Source organism: Electrona antarctica (assembly GCF_951216825.1).
Source record: "Electrona antarctica genome assembly, chromosome: 24".
Classification (NCBI taxonomy): Eukaryota; Metazoa; Chordata; class Actinopteri; order Myctophiformes; family Myctophidae; genus Electrona; species Electrona antarctica.
In genome coordinates this window covers 25,770,213-25,786,210 of record NC_136803.1, presented here as the reverse complement: position 1 = coordinate 25,786,210, position 15,998 = coordinate 25,770,213, and the positions used below count along the sequence as shown (strand labels likewise).

At 46.2% G+C, this 15,998-nt stretch overlaps 1 protein-coding gene across 2 annotated transcripts in view; it reads left to right on the top strand.

The window, feature by feature from the left end:
* Positions 1 to 15,998, top strand: part of LOC306916981 (muscleblind-like protein 2a) — a 32,748-nt gene that overhangs the window by 1,271 nt on the left and 15,479 nt on the right. For both annotated transcript variants that reach the window (XM_079495090.1, XM_079495089.1), the window contains exons 2-3: positions 1 to 178; positions 13,014 to 13,271. The exon at positions 1 to 178 is cut by the window's left edge and continues 59 nt beyond it. In XM_079495090.1, the coding sequence (XP_079351216.1) occupies positions 1 to 178; positions 13,014 to 13,271 (436 nt within the window). The remainder of the gene's footprint in view (positions 179 to 13,013; positions 13,272 to 15,998) is intronic.

The window sequence follows — 15,998 nt, the reverse complement described above, 5'->3', positions numbered from 1 at the left end:
GGCGGGGCCCTACCTGACCCCCATGTCCCACCACAGCATGGGCCTGGTGCCCGGCGACATAATGCAGTCCCCCAACGGCCCCCAGCTCATCGTCCCCGGGACGGGGAGCCCCCCGGGGGTCCAACTCAACCAGGGCTCCAACCAGGGCCAGAAGCTGCTGCGCACCGACAAGCTGGAGGTGACCATGTTATATGTCTCTGTCTGTCTGTCTGTCTGTCTGTCTGTCGGGGAGAAACCAACTAACTCCAAAATGTTCTTTTTCAGAAAATGAAGAAAACCTTTATATGTTTTAACCCATTTAGACCTGGGAACAGATTCTACAAATGCCTTCTAAATCCTGACACTTTTCAGAAAAACCCTATGTTTCTATATCAGATTTTCATGTGAAGGACCCCCAAAAATATATGTAATTGGCCGCCGACCCCCATCTGAAAATAATGTTGTTCCAGGGACCCCCCCCCAGAAAAAACGTTCCCCCTGAAAGAATATATATTCAAAGATTTGTACTACATTTTCACGATTAAAAAAAATAGCAGACCTACAAGCTCGTAGCGCTATGAGCTTGTAGATCTGCTATTTTTCAATAGCTAAAGCATAACATAATGCTTAAAACACCAACAGGGGTTCCCGCCCAAAATGGGTTAAAACGAAGCAGTACTACCTCATCAAAGTTGGTATTGGTATGTTGTCAGATACTTGAATGAGAGGGGGAGAGGTGGTTGGCTGCTTTAGAAGACAGTTGGAGGGTTCCAATGGAGTTAGATGGTTTTGTCAGAAGCACTTTTTGACACTTTTATTTTGCCGGGGAAGTCTTCATAATAAAGGCGCTAGAGTGCCAGCAGACGAGGCAGATTATACTCTGAAAAGCCTCGCCTTCCATTACCCCCCAAAACAGGGACTATTAATATGGTTAGCGCGACCTCAAATTAATGTTTTATTCAGCTCCCATCATAGTACTTTATCCCATTCTGAGCACTAAACACACTCAGTGTTAATTTTGTTGACTAAGACTAAAGAAGACTAAATAGGACTAAGACTGAATGGTGTCTTATTCAAAAGACTAAGACTAAATCTTTTCTGGCAAAATTAACATTGCATTAAGACTAAAGACTAAGTCGACTAATGTTTTTCAGAAGACTAAATGAGACTAAGACTAAATGGTGTCTTATTCAAAAGACTAAGACTAAATCAAAATATTGTGGAAAAAATTAACACTGAAACACACTAATGACCGCGTGCACGCGCCTGTGTGCACAGAGGATTGGGATGTGGGCTGTTTCTACCATGGGAGTCCTATAGAGCGTCGCAGTCCCGCCCCCTACCATGGCCCAGGAAATGAATCACAATGCATTTTTCCCATAGACATTTCAAAAAGTATTTATTTAAAGACCTTTTAAGCGTCGTACGAAGCCAACTCGAGTCGTGACAAATCATGACACACACAATATTTTGGACCAAACAAATAATTACAAAGAAGAAAAACAACAAAAAAAGTGTTGTAACCTGTCGTTTTTTATACTTTCTAATTCTTTGCTAATTGTGTTTGTTGTCATGATTTGTCACGACAAGAGTTGGCTTTGTCCGCGGTGTAAACGTCTTTAAATAAATACTTTCTGAACTCTCTATGAGGAAAATGAACGGAGAATCATTTCCTGGGCCATGGTAGGGGGCGGGACTGCGGCGCTCTATGGGGTCCAGCGTCCAGCGTTTACCGCCTATGGTAACGGTAGGGGATGGGTTAACAGAACAGAGTGTAGACGATGCATTCTGCAGAGAGAAGATGACGGCATCCATCCAGATGTTCTCATTCAGCCTGCCAGCTGCTGGCTATAGCCCCACTTCCCGTTTGGTGTGGCGGCGGCCATTAACCTCCAGGTTAATATCTATAACCCAACCATCTGCACGAAACAACACGTAACACTGTTCGGTATAGGGTTTACCCCGAAGCTCCACTGGACTGTGTTGTTCTGAACGGGGCGTATAGGGCTTAGCCCGAAGCTCTACTGACAGTGTTGTTCTGCACGGTGGCGTATAGGGCTTAGCCCGAAGCTCCATTGACTGTTGTTCTGAACGGGGTGTATAGGGGCTTAGCCCGAAGCTCCACTGGACTGTGTTGTTCTGAACGGGGTGTATAGGGGCTTAGCCCGAAGCTCCACTGACTGTGTTGTTCTGAACAGGGCGTATAGGGGCTCAGCCTGAAGCTCCACTGGACTGTGTTGTTCTGAACAGGGCGTATAGGGGCTTAGCCCGAAGCTCCACTGGACTGTGTTGTTCTGAACGGGGTGTATAGGGGCTTAGCCCGAAGCTCCACTGACTGTGTTGTTCTGAACAGGGCGTATAGGGGCTCAGCCTGAAGCTCCACTGGACTGTGTTGTTCTGAACAGGGCGTATAGGGGCTCAGCCTGAAGCTCCACTGGACTGTGTTGTTCTGAACAGGGCGTATAGGGGCTTAGCCCGAAGCTCCACTGGACTGTGTTGTTCTGAACAGGGCGTATAGGGGCTCAGCCTGAAGCTCCACTGGACTGTGTTGTTCTGAACGGGAGCGTATAGGGGCTTAGCCCGAAGCTCCACTGGACTGTGTTGTTCTGAACGGTGTGTATAGGGGCTTAGCCCGAAGCTCCACTGGATTGTGTTGTTCTGAACGGGAGCGTATAGGGGCTTAGCCCGAAGCTCCACTGACTTTGTTGTTCTGAACGGGGTGTATAGGGGCTTAGCCCGAAGCTCCACTGGACTGTGTTGTTCTGAACGGGGCGTATAGGGGCTTAGCCCGAAGCTCCACTGACTGTGTTGCGTCGTGTTGTATTCTGACGGCGAATTACTGCCATTGAACGCAACGCAATGGCGCAAAATGTCGGCAGTGAAGCTTCCCCTTCCTTGATTAAAAAGGGAACATTGCGGGGGCACGGTGGCACAGTTGGTAGTACTGTCGCCTCACAGCTAGAAGGTCCTGGGTTTGATTCCCGCTCGGGACGCTGTGGGTGCTGGCGGCGTGTTTCCTCCTCATCAGTGCCCATACCCGAGGCGGGGTTGGCGAAAGGGCCTTTCTGTGTGGAGTTTGCATGTTCTCCCCGTGTCCCCTCGGGTAGGTACCCTCACAAAAAACATGCAGTAATCCTGGTCTCTAAACTACCTCCCCCTGGCCAGCCGGGGTGCCTGATGGAGGGGAAAGGAACTGGTTGGAATAACGTGTTCCTTTCACGCGCTACGTCCAACCAGGGAAACTCCCCCCTGTCAGGTGTAAAGGAGCAACGTGGACACTCGGGCATGAAGGAAGCATGAGTTCAAGTCCGTTGCTCTCCCCATGTCCCCCATATATGGGGACTAGGTTGGCGGAGGGTGTGTAGAGCCCAGGATCACATTAGATAATTGACACAGGGGTGAAAAATGGGATACAAAATTGTGGGAAAAAAATTATATAAAAAAAATATATATTAAAAAAATATATATATATAAAACATATATATATATATATATATACACACATAAAACTTAAAAAGTGGGTGGGTGGGTATGTAGGTAGATAGAAATGGATATACTGTACGTCGTACAGTATGTCACCAGTGAATGAATGACTGAATGAATATGCAGTGTTGCCAGTGTACTGTACGTGTACTAGACTATCGTGTGTGTGTGTGTGTGTGTGTGTGTGTGTGTGTGTGTGTGTGTGTGTGTGTGTGTGTGTGTGTGTGTGTGTGTGTGTGTGTGTGTGTGTGTGTGTGTGTGTGTGTGTGTGTGTGTGTGTGTGTGTGTGTGTGTGTGTGTGTGTGTGTGTGTGTGTGTGTGTGTGTGTGTGTGTGTGTGTGTGCGCGCGCGCGCGTGCGTGCGTGTTTTTTTCTGTGTGTGTGTTATCACTTAGCAACTGAACCCACTTGGCTGTAATGAAAGCAGTGTCCCGTCGAGACATGTACACACTCCCACGCTGCCTGGCAACGTGCACGTGTTTTTTTTATATGCACACGCAGTGTGTGTGTTTATGTGTGCACCCGCATGTGCACGTGCATACATGCCTGTCAGGCCTACATGCATTTCTGTGTAATGAGAAGTGTGTGAGGACATTCTGTACATGTTTGGTGTGTGCATGTGTGTGTGGGGGCGATGTGTACTGTATACGTGTGTGTACTGTGTGGGCGGTGTGTGTATATGCCTGCGTGCAGTTTTATTACTATACTTGTCGGGGCCAAATGTCCCTGCAAGTATGGTAGAAATATGGTAGAAAAATACATTTTGAGAAGACACAAGAGAACTGGTAGGAAGATTGTAAAACCTAACCCCAGGTTGGGATTAAGACTAGTCAATTTAACCCATTTTGGGGGCGGGAACCCCTTCTGGTGTTAGCATTATGTTATGCTTTAGCTATTGAAAAATAGCAGATCTACAAGCTCATAGCGCGCCACCGAGTGGCGCGCTATGAGCTTGTAGGTCTGCTATTTTTGAAATATCGAAGAACGACTGACAGAAACAGCTTTTTTTAAAAACTGTCAGGATGTAGAAGACTATTTTAAAATCTGATCTCAGGTCAAAATGGGTTAATGAGAAAAAAACAACAACCACCAAAAGCAGACCTAAGTGCTTTAATTGGTGTAGAATTGGATGTGTAGAGGTTAGGTTAGAGGGTTTAGTATTGGAGTTATGCCTGATTGTCTCCACCAGGCCGAAGGCATGGGGAGAGAGTGTAGCGGACCGGCTGGATAATAATTTGGGTAAAGCCGACTGATGAGTTTGACGTTTCTCTTTATTCAGAACCCAACGTAGAAACTGGAAAAAGGACATAACATATAGGCTATATCAATATAACATTCCATAATCAAAGGCATAATACATTTTCCATAACATCCATGAGCATATATACACATCCACAAAACTATACAATATTTAATCCATCACATCAACATGCAATATAGAAATAAATAACCCTCAGACAATACATACAACAATAAGACTAGTTATCAATATCCCTCATACAAGATTGACCAACAATAAAAGTATCACCTTTTTCCCCTTTCCAGCTCGGTGCTAAAGTGGCTTGTGCAAAACTGTTCTGTTCCAGGGCTCGTTTGGGCCATCCGTCCTTCCTTTGCGGTCTGACCGTCTGTCCGTCCTTCCCTTCCTCAAATAAACTTCTCCATGTTTGCCATTCCTCTCTTGTGGCAAATCTGGCAATATCTGTTCCTCTACCAGCGAGGTGGGCAAGTGACAGTTTTATGAGCTAATGCCTCCTTCTAGCCCCATACTGGGTGTCAGCACCACACAGGTGATCTTGATCTGTGTAATCAGTACCAGTTTGTGCAGGAAACAGTCAAAATAAGGCCCGAGACCTGACATTTGGACAGAAAGCCTTTCAAAATAAAAGCCTTAGGGACAACACATTGTGACAATTGGAACCCTCCCATGTGGGTCCGTTACACTCCCACCAAAATCATAGTGATTTAAAAACTTGGCATAATCACAAAGATTTTTTGTCAATTTACGTGACCCCATACTCATTTAAAATTCTAAATACAATATGTAGGAAGGGGCTGTGCAGTCTGTCTCCCACCTTTCCTCCCACCTTAAATACTCCATCTCCAATGAGAACATGCTCAGCACTGACTTCCGATGAGCATTGACTGAGGAGCATAGTGTCTTGGGCCTTGAACCTTCCAGCCTTGGCTGGTTTCCTTTTGGTTTGTTTGGGCAGGGATGCCCGTTCTTCGTCTGGTTGTCTTTGTTGCAGTGGCACTCCTCTAGGCCGCCGTTCCACCTCGACTGCAGCCGGGGTGTCTTCCTTGGTAGTCACCTTGTAGGCCATCGCAGCCACTGCATTAGGATCGCCCCCGCCGGCCTGTAGAGTACCAGCTCCAACTGAAACCCCTGGCGCCTCGGGATCTGAGGCCAGGGCAGCTGCACCCTGCTGGGCCGGGTCTTTGGGCTTCACTGCTGCTGCTCCCTCAGTCACCTCCAGCTGCCTTTTGATGCCCTTTTCTTCCTCGCCAGCCGGAGCACCCGGGCCTGGCCGTTTTTGTTGAATCTCCTCATGTTGCTCCTTCATGGCAGTCAGGGGTTTCTCCTGCTGCTCCTGCATGGCAGTCAGGGGTTTCTCCTGCTGCTCCTTCATGGCAGTCGGGGGTTTCTCCTGCTGCTCCTTCATGGAAGTCAGGGGTTTCTCCTGCTGCTCCTGCTCCTTCATGGCAGTCAGGGGTTTCTCCTGCTGCTCCTTCATGGAAGTCAGGGGTTTCTCCTGCTGCTCCTGCTCCTTCATGGCAGTCAGGGGTTTCTCCTGCTGCTCCTTCATGGAAGTCAGGGGTTTCTCCTGCTGCTCCTGCTCCTTCATGGCAGTCAGGGGTTTCTCCTGCTGCTCCTTCATGGAAGTCAGGGGTTTCTCCTGCTGCTCCTGCTCCTTCATGGCAGTCAGGGGTTTCTCCTGCTGCTCCTTCATGGAAGTCAGGGGTTTCTCCTGCTGTTCCTTCATGGAAGTCAGGGGTTTCTCCTGCTGCTCCTTCCGTTCAGCTTCAATCTGCTCCTTCCGTTCAGCTTCAATCTGCTCCTTCCGTTCAGCTTCAATCTGCTCCTTCCGTTCAGCTTCCATCTGCTCCTTCCGTTCATCTTCAATCTGCTCTGATAAACTCCTCCCCTGCCTCTTCCTGGCAAGCTCTACTGCCACAGATGCAGAGTGATAGCTACTCTTGGTACCAACGTGTGATGAAGTACCAAAAAGAGAGTGAAAAGGATCATGGCCAAGCAGTTCATAAAAACAATCCTGCATCCCCGTTCCAAATTCATTATCAACAATTCTTTCAAAAAGAACTTCAAAAATGTCCTTCGATATAAATTTACAAGCATTTACTCTTCTTCTCACATAATCATCTGGGGTGCCATGTTTAAAGATGTCAGAGTAGAGTTTCGAAATATCCTTACACTTAACCAAAGTGTCAAGGACATGTCCTGGGTCGCTCTCAGCAATGTTGGCCTTTACCTGTGTCTTTGTGATCCATGCAATAGCCTTCCACTGGTCATACATAGATAGAAGCCTCTTTACCTTATTCTCAACAAATTCTAGACCTGCATTGTCATCTGACTCATTCACCATCATGCTAATGTCTGCCATTTTGGATTAGATTTCAAATAAAATGTAAAAACAGGCTAAGGGTGTGACTGAAAATAAAGACCTTGAATATAATAACCATAAATAAATGCAACACAAAAACAAATATGGACCTTAAATCACTGTATTACAATCTCACTGTAAAACACCATAATCTTTGCATGTAAACCATTAACTGAAATTAAATTCAAGAACCCTTATATACAATATGTCCATATATGTTCCGTCTCCTGACCGTGTAATGTTCTGTCATGCAGTTGTAGCGTTTGTGTTAATGTAACCGTTCACCAGATTCATTTGACTGTCCGATGTGTTGCAGGCCTGATGGCATAGTTTGAGCTCCAGTGTAGATGAGTGGTGAAGAGTTGCAGTCCTTGGGTAAAGTTTCTACTGTAGCGGACCGGCTGGATAATAATTTGGGTAAAGCCGACTGATGAGTTTGACGTTTCTCTTTATTCAGAACCCAACGTAGAAACTGGAAAAAGGACATAACATATAGGCTATATCAATATAACATTCCATAATCAAAGGCATAATACATTTTCCATAACATCCATGAGCATATATACACATCCACAAAACTATACAATATTTAATCCATCACATCAACATGCAATATAGAAATAAATAACCCTCAGACAATACATACAACAATAAGACTAGTTATCAATATCCCTCATACAAGATTGACCAACAATAAAAGTATCACCTTTTTCCCCTTTCCAGCTCGGTGCTAAAGTGGCTTGTGCAAAACTGTTCTGTTCCAGGGCTCGTTTGGGCCATCCGTCCTTCCTTTGCGGTCTGACCGTCTGTCCGTCCTTCCCTTCCTCAAATAAACTTCTCCATGTTTGCCATTCCTCTCTTGTGGCAAATCTGGCAATATCTGTTCCTCTACCAGCGAGGTGGGCAAGTGACAGTTTTATGAGCTAATGCCTCCTTCTAGCCCCATACTGGGTGTCAGCACCACACAGGTGATCTTGATCTGTGTAATCAGTACCAGTTTGTGCAGGAAACAGTCAAAATAAGGCCCGAGACCTGACATTTGGACAGAAAGCCTTTCAAAATAAAAGCCTTAGGGACAACACATTGTGACAATTGGAACCCTCCCATGTGGGTCCGTTACAGAGAGTATGTTTTGCACTCCGTCCGTCCGTCCGTCTGTGTGTCCGTCCGTCCGTCCGTCTGTCCGTCTGTGAACAGCTAATCTCCGGCACCGTTAACCCGGTCGATGCCGAATTTTGCACACACACTCCCTGGATGCCAACGATGAACCTCTGCCCCAGAATTTCCAAAACGGCCTGTTATAGCGCCACCAGGAGGCCGCTTTGTGCAAAACAAGTTTTTGGACAGTACACCTACAGATTTTGTCCAAACATCATGCAAATTGGTACACAGTCTCTCTAGAGCCATTCAACAAAACGGGTCTTTCAGATTTCTCAGACTCCATCCTGATTGGCTAAGATTGGCTTCCAAAGTTCGCAGGAGTGCTCAGTTTTAAACAAAATGCTGCAAATCATGAACACATTGTGTGATTTCCGTGAAATTGTGCACACACATTCCCACTAGGCCGAGGAAGAAATGCCACATGAACATTTTCAACTCAGCCTCATGGTGGCGCTATAACTGGCCGAAAAGTGTTTTTACCTCTAACTGCACGGATCTGTGGATAACTTTGTATGCCAACTCCCTAGAGGCCGAGGAAAAACCTTTGCCTGGAATTTTTCACATCTGCTCTTTATAGCGCCACCAGGAGGCCGACAAATGTAAAACACATTTTCTAATATTACTCCTTCAGATTTTATCCAAATTTCACACAATGCGAGTACACATGCTCTCCATAGTCATGTGATCAAGACGGGTTTGTTTGATTTCTCATAATCCACCCTCATTGGCTACGATTGGCTTCTAAACTTTTCAGGAGTAGCCCGCTTTGTACCCGTATTGTAAAATCGCCACAACTACTCAACGCAGCGTCCGATTGTGGTCAAACTGTGCATGCATATTCCCACTAGGCTTTGGAAGAAATGCCACTTGACAGTTTTCAAATCAGCCTCATGGTGGCGCTACAACACACACACACACACACACACACACACAGACACCCACACACATTTATATTGCTCCTAAACATTTTACCAAACATCACACACACGCTCCTATCCTCCTGGTGGAGACCTGTGCCCAGAAGGGCACTTTTTCTAGTTTACACTTAGTTGCGCGGCGGTATCGCACACCATTTTGGTCTTTAGCGCCAGGGTTTCACGTTGGACGTTCAGAGTATGGGTTTCAGTAGCGACCATAGTGGACACTTTGGCATGATTGGCTGCCTCTAAGCCAATGGGAGACTCATAAAACCCATAGTCTGAACGGCATAAGGGAGGCACACGCAGATCCGACACACCAACAAACAGCGGTCGGACATGCGGTCGGACATGCGGTCCAACGTGCGCTGCTCCGTGCTTGCGGTTAGGTTTCTGGTTTAACGACTTCAGTGTTTTGTACCAAACTATTATATGAGTACCGAACAAAGAATGTTTGCTTTCGCCATCTTAGTTGAAGAAGAGTCTGGGCAATTAGGTTTTAGTCTTAAAAAATGTCTCAATCTTATATTTAGTTTTAGTCCGGCTTAATCTAGTCGCATACCTCTGAGGTCAACGATTAAAGTGTTGATTGATGATTCAACCTTGATGATTAAACCTTTGAGGGGATTAAGTCCACCCATCAAGCCCATTAGTGTCAACCTCAGACCAAGAGGTTATGGGTTTGAGGTAGGTTATCGGTCCAATGACACTCGGACCAAAAGTCGGAAACAAAGCCTGCAACCGTTGACTTCCTCACAAGTATACGGTAGTGAACACAAACGTGCGTGCGTGCGTGCGTGCGTGCTGTAAGTCCCGGGGTGCCGGCGGTGCCGAGCCTGGCCCGCTGTGTGCGATCATCACGCCGGTGCGTCTCGCCGTAAACGAGTCCACTCGTATAAGCACTTCAGCGGCTCCATTATCATATTGCTTTATGGCACATAAACAGCTGTTTCAGCTCCGCGCTGATTGAGGGGAACCGCGTCGGGCCCGCCGTGTTAACCCTGTGAGAGCGCGAAAGCATCTGTGTCACCACTTTTGCCATTATTTTATACTTTCGCTATTCAGAAATAGCAGATCTATACAAGCTCATGGCGCGTCACTTCCTGCTGCGCTATGAGCTTGTAGATCTGCTATTTTTGGACAACCGTGAAAGTTGATGCAAATGTTTTGAATATATATTATTTTTAAAGCATTGTTAATTTTGTTGACTAAGATATTCAGTAGCCTGAGACTAGACTAAGACTTTCAGAAGACTAAATAGAACTACAACTAAATGGTGTGTTATTCAAAAGACTAAGACTAAATCCAAATTAACGCTGGTTTAAAGCGATCATTTTTTTAACTCAAATCTTTGCTCCTGGTGGTTCCTGGAACAATGAAACGTTTGAGACGGGGGGTCGGCGGCCAAATGCAACACAATTTTGGCGTGTGTGTGTGCGCGTGTGTGTGTGTGCGTGTGCGTGTGTGTGTGTGTGTTCCCTCGCGAATAAAGCGTTATCAGTTGAGCGCCGAATCGTAGCGGAAATATTGTAATTGAGTGGAGCACTGTAGTCAGGATGAGAGCGTTCATTACAATGATGCAGTGTTTCGCTGTATGGCTGTGCTCCTGTGACGCTGCATAATAATAATCTGAGAAAACACGACACACACACACTCTGAGATAACAGATCCCCCTCGCCCCCCCGCCCTCAACCCCAAAGCAAAGCATACAGTTTTCATGTCAATGAAACAGTTGTTTCATTGACATGACAATTAGAGTTGTCCCGATACCATTTTTTTCAGACAGAGTACGAGTAAAAGTACTTCATTTTTAGTATTTGCCATAAGAGTACTTTATTTTTGTTGAGTAAACACTTATTTTACCCCCTTTTTTCTCATAGATGCAGGTGGATCTCCGATCTACGCTGCAGTGTTGGGTCAGACTTGCTCCCGTTGCATTCGTTCAGCCTAGTGTCAACTGGATGTTTTGGTACTTTAGGGCAGGGGTTCTCAACGTTTTTGGCCGGGGACCCCCGAAAATGCTTTGGCAATGTCTCGGGACCCCCGCCCCGCCCCCTCCCGACCCCCAATATAAATTGACTGCTACAATAACCTTAAACCATTTTGGGCGGGAACCCCTTTTGGTGTTTTAAGCATTGTTATAATTTAGCTATTGAAAAATAGCAGATCTACAAGCTCATAGCGCGCCAACGAGTGGCGCGCTACGAGCTTGTAGGTCTGCTATTTTTGAATTTTTTTTGAAAAAAACTTTTTTTTTTTTTTTTTTTTTGAAAATAATTTGGGGACCCCCTAAAATAATTTGGCGACCCCCCGAGGGGTCGCGACCCACGGGTTGAGAACCCCTGCTTTAGGGTGGTATCGGCCCAAGTAACCGATACCAGTATCGGTATCGGAAACAACTCTAATGAAAATAAACGCCAATGTCAATCACTCATAGGTCAATAAACAAGTTCTCATAACTTGTTTATTCTATGCCATTTGTGTGCGTCGATAATGTGTAAGGGGAACCGCAGTGGAAATAAGTCGACAACTTTACTGTGTTTTGTTAAGCTTGTGATTGTCATGTTTGTTTTGGAACCCTCTTGTATGACGGCTGAAAAAGCAATGAAATTAATCTAATCAAAAGTATGGATGTTAGGTTTGTGGATGTCCACACAGTCCCCCTGTGGCCGTCCATACATCCATCCTCTGGGCAAGTTGAATATGATTGATGTATCTACCTATACCGTCATAACCTTAGAGTATATATGAATAGAGACGGCACCCGGAGGAAACCCTGAGGCGCAATGGACATAGTGGCCGAATTTGGTATTGCAGCGCTGGGCCAAGAACATGAACGCGCTGGTCCGTTGACTATCATTGCGCACGTTCATGATGACACGTGAACGCGGTTTCAGTGCAATGGCAGCGCGTTCATGTCTTTGGCCCAATCAATCAAGGAGGAGTGAAATCGCCTCATGCGCTTCTGAGCAACTTAATGCAAGTGGATGGAAGGAGAACTCGGGTGCCGTCTCTATTCATATATACTCTAAGGTCATAACCCATTAAAACCCAAAAAGCATCTGTGTCATTTTTAGTTTTTTTGCGTCTGCTATTAGAAAACAAGCTTGTACATCTGCGATTATTTCATTGTTTTTACTGGCCACGTGTGTCCGCATGTGTATGTCCCTCAATGTCTGTTTGCGTTATCGGCAGCTGCAATACCACTGGGTGGCGCTGTTGAGCAGCCCAAAGGGCCACTCGCACTGAGCACCGCAACTATAACAATAAAAGTATGACTAATAACAATTAACACCTAGAACGCCCAGGACGAAACGAAAGTACGAAAATCTTAAAACATGAATAACTCTCAATCTAAATCATCCCGTCTAATTATGAAAAAAGATCCTGTGTTAGACGGCCCTCCGCTGTCCAGTCGCTAGTCGCGATACATTTATTCTTACCACCCGTTGTTGTCGATCGACTCTAGAGTGGTGTGGCTATCGTTAGCTGCTACACACACATTCACAACAACATCCGGTCCGTCGGTAAAAGTGGTCCGTGTTTATGAATCGACTGGGCGCTATAATGTAATGGATTAAATAACCCCGGGTGTTCTAGGTGTTATACTGTACCGTACAGTGCCGTACAGTACAGTACAGTAACTATCACAAAAGTACAGTTGCACCGCTCAGTTCACACGGGTGAAAGTGTGAGAAGGAATTTGTAGAATCGGCCTATACGGTCAAATGGGATAAAGGAAGGGTTAGCACACTCACGGATTCTGTGTGTTTGTGTGTGTGTGTGTGTGTGTGTGTGTGTGTGTGTGTGTGTGCTTCTCTGTGCCCCCCCTCCCTCCCTCCCTATACCAGGTGTGCCGGGAGTTCCAGCGGGGCAACTGCGCGCGCGGCGAGACGGACTGCCGCTTCGCGCACCCCAGCGACAGCCCCATGATCGACACGAGCGACAACACGGTCACCGTGTGCATGGACCACGTCAAGTCGCGCTGCAGCCGCGAGAAGTGCAAGTACTTCCACCCGCCGGCGCACCTGCAGGCCAAGATCAAGGCGGCGCAGCACCAGGCCAGCCAGACGGCCGTGGCAGCGCAGGCCGCGGCCGCATGCGCCATGGTGAGGGAGGGGGGGGAGGAGGAGGGGGGGGGGGAGAGAGAGAGAAACGCCAACGCAACGCAACATGTCGCGCTATACGCCACGCCACCACACCACACCACAACACACGGTTGCTTGTTCTCAAACGTTTTCGTGTCTTAAGGGCGAGGGTTCCCAAACGCCTGCACGACCCGTCGACCCGGCACCCTCCCCGGAAAATATAAATAGTATTATATTTGAACTGGGGACCTCCCGAAAAATATTCATATTTGAACTGGGGACCTCCCGAAAAATATTAATATTTGAACTGGGGACCTCCTGAAAAATATTCATATTTGAACTGGAGACCTCCCGAAAAATATTCATATTTGAACTGGGGACCTCCTGAAAAATATTCATATTTAACCTGGGGACCTCCCGAAAAATATTCATATTTGAACTGGGGACCTCCCGAAATAGAATCATGTAATAATAATCGTGTCATGTGCCGACAATAGCCGATCTCAACACGTCACTGTGTGTGGCATTGTGAGCTTGTAGCTCAGCCATTTCAGGCACACCACACTGGTGCGCAACAAACGGTACATTTTGCAATACACCGTCCACATGAATTATTTCGATAACCAGTCTACGCTGCGTAGGCGTGGATTATGAAGTTCATATATCACCTAAGTTCCTATAAACGGTTTTACAGTCCTGAGAGGTTTTTACAAAAATATATATACTGTATATATTAAAGCCGATAAAAATTTTGTGTGGTTAATTCACTTTTTGCGGTCGGCAGGAGGCTGAGTAAACACGCTCACTGATTCATTAGCTTATTCACGCATTTATAAGAGCCTGGTATTAGGTCTCACCACGGCACTTATCTTACTTGCTGAATTAGCTATTGGCCCTGATTAAAAACGGGGTCTGCGCAGGCTTATTAAAACTTGAATTAAAAACCAGATTTTATATCTAACTTAAAAAGTTATTGCATGTTCACAAAACGGGTGCAGTACTTAGTTTAGACAGTTTTTGGTTTAGACTAGTCATTGGTTAGACCAGTCATTAGTCCTACAACTACAACCTATCTCAAACCCTCACCCTAAACCTAACCTCCCACGGGGCAGCACACCTAAACCTAACCTTAACCCATGTCTAACCAATGACTAGTCTAAACTAAGTATGCACCCCTACAAAACGGACTCAAACAACTAAATGTCCTTCGTTTTCAAAAGTCGTCATAGCAAAAATAGCCGATACTCAAGCTCACAACAGGTGACTACTCCCATATTACAGTTAGAAGCTAATTCTAAAACTAGAAAAAACTACATAAACTAAGCCTTTTTAAACAACAAACTAAACTGAAATGGGGATAAAACATTGACAAACTCAGACTAAAACGATCCTTCGTTCTGAGCTAGCTAGCCGGTTTTTAAGGGTCATTTGGTTCAATTCCAACACACCAGATTATGTCTTGTAATCAAAATGTACTCGAGTAAAAGTGCAAAATTATTGACAAATCAAAACGTACTTAAAGCACGTATACCAAAAGTAGAAAGTACTCATTATGCAGAATGTCCCATTTCAAGTTTTCAAAGGTATAAGAATATCTTGAAAATAGCAGATCTATACAAGCTGATCCGCACCTCAGAGGGGCCGTTATGCACTTATAGATCCGCTACGTGATTGCGTCGACGGCCCCCCCAAAGGCATCGTTAAATGTGGAGCGCTGCTATATTGCAGTATAACACACGCACACACACACACACACACACCTAACTGTATACGTAGTTCATTCCAGAGGATTCTACAACCGAGGTTATTGCATGCGATAAACGGGGGGGTTTACCAGGACCCTAAACGCATCGAGATGAAAAACATCCACTGGAAAACGTAGCATCTCGCCGCAGTGCCCCCCCCCCCCCCCCCCCCCCCCCACACACACACACACACCCTCCACCCCCACCTTAACAAAATATAAAAAAGTCCAATGCCCTTGATCCATACAAAGACAATGGGCTCGCCCGGTCTGCCTGCGATCTCTCTCTCTCTCTCTCTCTCTCTCTCTCTCTCTCTCTCTCTCTCTCTCTCTCTCTCTCTGTCTCTCTCTCGCTCTCCCTCTCTGTGTGTGTGTGTCTCTCTCTCTCTGCTCTCAACGATAAGTGCATCTCTCTGCAGATCAGCGCAAATTGAATCAGAGAGAGAGATGGATGAGAGAGCGCTTGGCTGGGGGGGGGGCTTGATTCTCCAAAAAGCCCCCCCGATTAAGAGCAGACGGACGGACGGACGGACGGACAGACAGACAGACAGACAGGATGATTTGATAACAATGCAGACAAAACGTTGCGGGGGTGGGCAGAGAAAAAAAAACGAGAGACGAGACGAAAAATAAACGGCAGGTGACAACATAGAGGGGCAGGTACTACTACCCAGTCAAATGTTAATGAATGTTGTTTTTTTAATTCCGACTCGAGAGTACAAGAGGTAACGGAATAGAATCTCCTCACACACACACTCAAGGAGCAGAAACGTACACTCACAGATTTTGACACCGTAGTAGACGCTTTGTCTCGGCTATCTTTTGCCCCACCCTCTTTCTTTCTATACACATCTTTTTTTGGAAGCGGTGCTTTGGCTGCGCACGCACACACACACACACACACACACACACACACAGTACGCGCACGCACGCACGCAGCTGCTCTAAAAGCCATGCACCGACTGATTCTGTTCCTCCCACGTGGCATGGGCATGCTTTTTTTT